Below are 4,940 nucleotides of genomic sequence, written 5' to 3'. Positions count from 1 at the left end.
AATATTTACAAAGTCATGTTTCATGAGGTTTGGCTAATTCCGATATTTACCATGTCAAAACGGGATGCAAAGGGAAGATTGAAAAGCTGGACGGAAATAAAGGCAATAATCCAATAAGGAAAGACTTGACTGCTCTATTGGGGACTTTAGTGAAGATTTTATTCCAACAAATAAAATAATCCAGCAATCAAATATATTTTATTTTATTATTTACGTTATTTAAATTAAGATTTTATTTAATTGTAATTTTCCCTTTATTATTCTAGAAATTTCCATAATAGGCTTAGGTTTACTTTTGCTCCAAGTTTGCTTATTGTTATAAATATAGCATACCTAAAATGTAAGAGGTAGAGTTTATGTATTTTGATTAATCTATCAATATGAAACACTCTATGAGTGATTTTCTATCCCTTTTGCCTTGATTTCTTGATAGAATCTTGGTATAAGAAGAGTTGTGATTCTATTATTGTTTGCTATTGCGAACCCACTACGCTCACCCTTGCATCAGCTGGTATCAAAGCTCAGGTTTACCAACAACCTAAGGGTTGCATTGCGGAGGGCTACATAGCAACCGAGTTGGTAACGTTCTATTCGAAGTATTTAGAGAACACACCGACATTTCACAATAGGCCACAACGAAACCCGGATGGGCCTAAAGGGGATAGAACCTGAGTCGTCCTTGATTGACTCAGATTCACCGTTACATTCTGTTTAACTCAGATGACTTTTTCCAATTGTGGACGTAAGTATTGTGTAATGAAGATATGCATGCTCATATCCTGCAATAGCGTTAGTTATGAATTAAATTTAATTGATTTTATTTCAAAATGTAGAATGCACAAGGATTCGATAAGACAAACTACAAACAGGGGGAGAACGACAGACGATCAGTTGAAAACCCAACATTTTGAGCAATTCTGCGATTGGTACCGTGACTACGTAAGACTAATTTCATGCACACCTTGTAAATTTCATAATGTTTCCTCATTGCACTAACTACACTTCGTCATTGTATATGACTCGTAGGTCAATTGTTCGGACGATCAACGCAGGAAGGATATGGGTGACAAACTAGTAATGCATTGTAGAGGGCCGATGGTCTCAGCAGTCCAATATAACAGATATGTGGTCAATGGCAAGTTCTTTTGCACTGTCCAACATGATGTGGGAAAGAGGTCTCAGAATAGTGGCATGTGTGTGCTAACTGTTGATGGCGAAACATACCACGGGAAGGTAACTCAAATACTTGAGGTGGAGTATTACGACATGACAAAGTATGTTATGTTCAAGTGTGATTGGGCGGACACCACAAGGGACAGGGGATGCAAGGTGGACGAGTATGGTACAACGCTTGTCAACTTCAAAAACCTTGTCCATAAGGGGAGCTGATTAGTGATGAGCCGTATGTACTAGTTTCCCAAGTGGAACAAGTTTTGTACGTCGAAGATGAAAGGAACCCAGATTGGGCTTGCGCAGTGAGGACTAAACCAAGAAACGTATACGACGTTGGTCGGGGTCAAGCGCCTGATGATGATCATGCCAACTATCACGAGAGTGAGCCACTCACTTTAAACAATAATCAGTTGTACGATCCGCGTGATGACATCCAATATGTCCGACCTGGCTTCGCACCAATTGAGGCATATGTCATTCCATATGAATTAAATATTGTACATTTATTGGTTTGTTGTTATTTATTTGTACATTGATTGTCATTTTTTCTTCATACAAGCGGTGAATATTTCTTACACTATACACATAACTAATTGGATGCTTGCTATATTTCAGAGGTTGATATGAGTACTTGCGGAAAGTCAAGAGGACGGAGGGGAGCTTCTTCTGGGTTGAGATCACATCGTGGCCTTACCGACAGTGAGTCGCAGGAAGCTGCTATGCTTCTCTAGCAGCAATCAGGGTATCAGAGGGCACAATCTTCTAGGTCAAGATTGCGTCATGGCCTTATAGACAGTGAGTCGCAAGAAGATGCTATGCTTCTCCAACAGCAATCAGGGTATCGACCGATACTTTCGGAGCATGTGGAAGGGTAGATACCTATGAGAGACGATTATGTCTTTGACATTCCTGGCACTTTGGCTGAGATAGCCCAAATACTCACGAAGCAATCCCGTCCGACAGGCCTTACCCAGTTTTGGTATCGATATGAGCCTAGTCCTCGCGACCTTGATGACTCCATGCGTTTGCCATCCCTGCCAGCCACATTGACTCAGAGGGATATATTGCCACACGGCTTTTTCGATCGGCCGCCACACAGTAGCGTACCTATGGATGATAGTGAGACACAGTCCCCCGATGACATGGATGATGGGATAGGTGACACGCACAATGAGCAGCACAATGACCTTACTTGGTCAGTATTGGCTATCGACCAGGTTCGCACGATATGTATGTATGTATGCTATTCCGAACCATAAATAAGCACATATTTACGCATGATGGTACATGTAGTTAATTAGTACATAAATTCAAATAATATATGTTTAACCATTTGTGTGTTAATACTTCATCATTGCTGATAGCGATGGTAACTTTGAAGTGTTGACCGTAAATAACTCGCACAAGTTGGGACATTCCTGATGGGAAAAGGGTCGTCATGGAGTATAATGGCGCGTAGCAGCCTGTAGGACAAAGCGGAAAAAAAATTAAACGGATGAAGGGCAAGACCTGCAAGGCCGGGTCCTTTATCAGGCTATCCGACAACTGGAAGGATGTACCAAAACAATGCACAGAGGATTTATTTGAGTCATTGATGGTAAGTGTAGATTAAATGTTCTTAATTTATGATATGTAGCATTTGTATATTAAATTTTGTAAAACAATCAGTGTGTTAATACCCTATTTTTTAATTGATGCAGAATTACTTCTACATTATGCCTGGGTCAGATATGACAGAAATAAAAAAAGACACTTTCAGAGACATGGGCGAGAAGCAGAAGCTTTTGAGGCACAAATTAAGGAAAAGGCTCATGATTCAGAGCGACGACACTCCTGCAACAGTGGCGGCAAGGATGGGCCAAACCATTTCAAAGTACAACCCCACAAACGTGGAAATATTGTTCGTGAAATGGTGTGATCCCGCTTATCAAGGAGGTCACTTCAAACTATTTGTGTTTCGTTAATTGTAATTGTTCGATGGCTTAGTGATAAGCGCCGAATGTCGCACATTCAAGCCCCTTAATTTGCATATGTTAATTCCTTAGCATTGTTATTTGTTTGATTTTTGTTTTGTTTTTATGTTTTCAGGTTATCAATAAAGATGCAATTAATTCCATTGATTTTGGGCTTAAAAGCACACGTTGAGATGATTAAGCATAGCCAATCATAACAGAGGACTTATATGTTGTGGTTAAGTTTAATCAAATAAAGGAAAGGATTAATTCGGAATTTCTCAAATTGGAGTGAAAATCGGATTGGATTCAATTTTGGATTTTGCATACGTTTCGGTGTTTTCGCCATAACTTTCAGTTCAAATATCCGATTTAGGTGATTCAAGCGGCACTGGAAAGCTAACTCAAATGTATACAAATCATTGTGAAATAGCATTTTCCTAATTCGGAGCGCCGCATTGCCAAAATTGCCCCGCAAGATAGGAACGCAATTCTGGGCGAATCCTATTCCGATTTGGACTTAGGTTTTCTTTATCCTAATTGGACTTGGACTTAAATCTCCGAAATTTATAGGATTACTAGGGCTTCTAGGACTCTCCTAAGCCCTATAAATAGGCCTCTAAGCATTGAGAAAAGACACACCGCTTCTAGAGCAAAAATTCAGTAAAATAGTCTGTGGAGCTTAGGAGATCATGAGCAGCTAAACCCAATTGTGGGGTATTGATGTAGCCCTTTCCAAGCACAATGGTTTGATTGTATTTAATTTCTAGTCTTTCAATTTATGCATGTTGATTGTATAATCCTGAGGATTGCTACAGTTGATTTCTGTTCTTCATATTAAATGCAGTTGTTCTTTAAATTCCAAATCAATATTAGTAGAATTCTTATCTTGTCTTAGAAATTATTTTACTATTATTGAACTCAAATCATTCTTATTTTCTGTGATCATAAGAATGATGGTTATACAATGGTATTTAATTGGCATGCAATCAATAGGGTTAGATAGACCATACCTAGGGAAGACGGATCGTACTACACCTTAGTTTAGTGTAATTTAGGTAGACGGTCCGTGCCAACCGAAGATGGGTTATGCTATTCCATTGATTGTATGAGATTATTTTCTTGTTAAAATTATAACATGCATAGAATGAATTACTAGAGTTAATTATGGTTAACCATTGATGTGCGGATCGTGGTGAAGTCAATACCCTACTCTCTCTTTCATAGATTTACTCCCTTTTATTTCCGTTTATTTTATGCACTTTAAATTCTCACAATCAATTCACTCTCTTTTAATTAAGTTAATTTTGATCTTTTAATTTTGATAATTAAACCTCTGCAGTCCTTGAGGTTCGACACCCTCAATATAGCCCTATCCTACGGGATTCGTTCTATTGCGAGTGGTAATTTTATTATTGATATTTTTGGTCACAAAAATACCACATCAATTTTTGGCGCCTTTGCTGGGGATTGCTTAACGGTTTTATTGTCAAATTTTAGAGATTAACTTTAGCTTAATAAATTATTTTCCTGTTTTAAGTTGCTAAATTTTAATTCTGTTTTGCGTTGATTTTATTCTTTTTCAGAAACTGCAAACAGATTCGTAAGCTGCCTTCTCTATGACTGCGATCGAACGCACCCTACCGTGCAATCGAGCGCACTTGCGGCATTCTGCATCCAGACCCTAAGTGCACACTAAGGCCGTTTGTGAGCTTGTTTGTTTTCTGTTTTAGCTTTATTTTTTTTTTCTGTTTTCTTTTAAATTTCTGTTTAGTTTATGCTAGGTCGTCGTTCTTTATCTTTTCCATTAATTTC

The 4,940-nt window shown here is 38.4% G+C and overlaps 1 protein-coding gene across 1 annotated transcript in view; it reads left to right on the top strand.

Annotated features, from left to right (window-relative positions):
• The window catches only part of LOC132178076 (uncharacterized), a 3,084-nt gene extending 1,180 nt beyond the window's left edge, over positions 1–1,904 (top strand). Inside the window, exon 2 of the mRNA XM_059590537.1 lies at positions 1,789–1,904. Coding sequence (XP_059446520.1) covers positions 1,789–1,904 — 116 coding nt within the window. The remainder of the gene's footprint in view (positions 1–1,788) is intronic.
• The last annotated feature ends 3,036 nt before the right edge of the window (positions 1,905–4,940 follow it).

This window comes from Corylus avellana, chromosome ca4, assembly GCF_901000735.1.
Source record: "Corylus avellana chromosome ca4, CavTom2PMs-1.0".
NCBI classification, from domain to species: Eukaryota; Viridiplantae; Streptophyta; class Magnoliopsida; order Fagales; family Betulaceae; genus Corylus; species Corylus avellana.
This window is presented reverse-complemented; position numbering and strand designations above follow the sequence as displayed.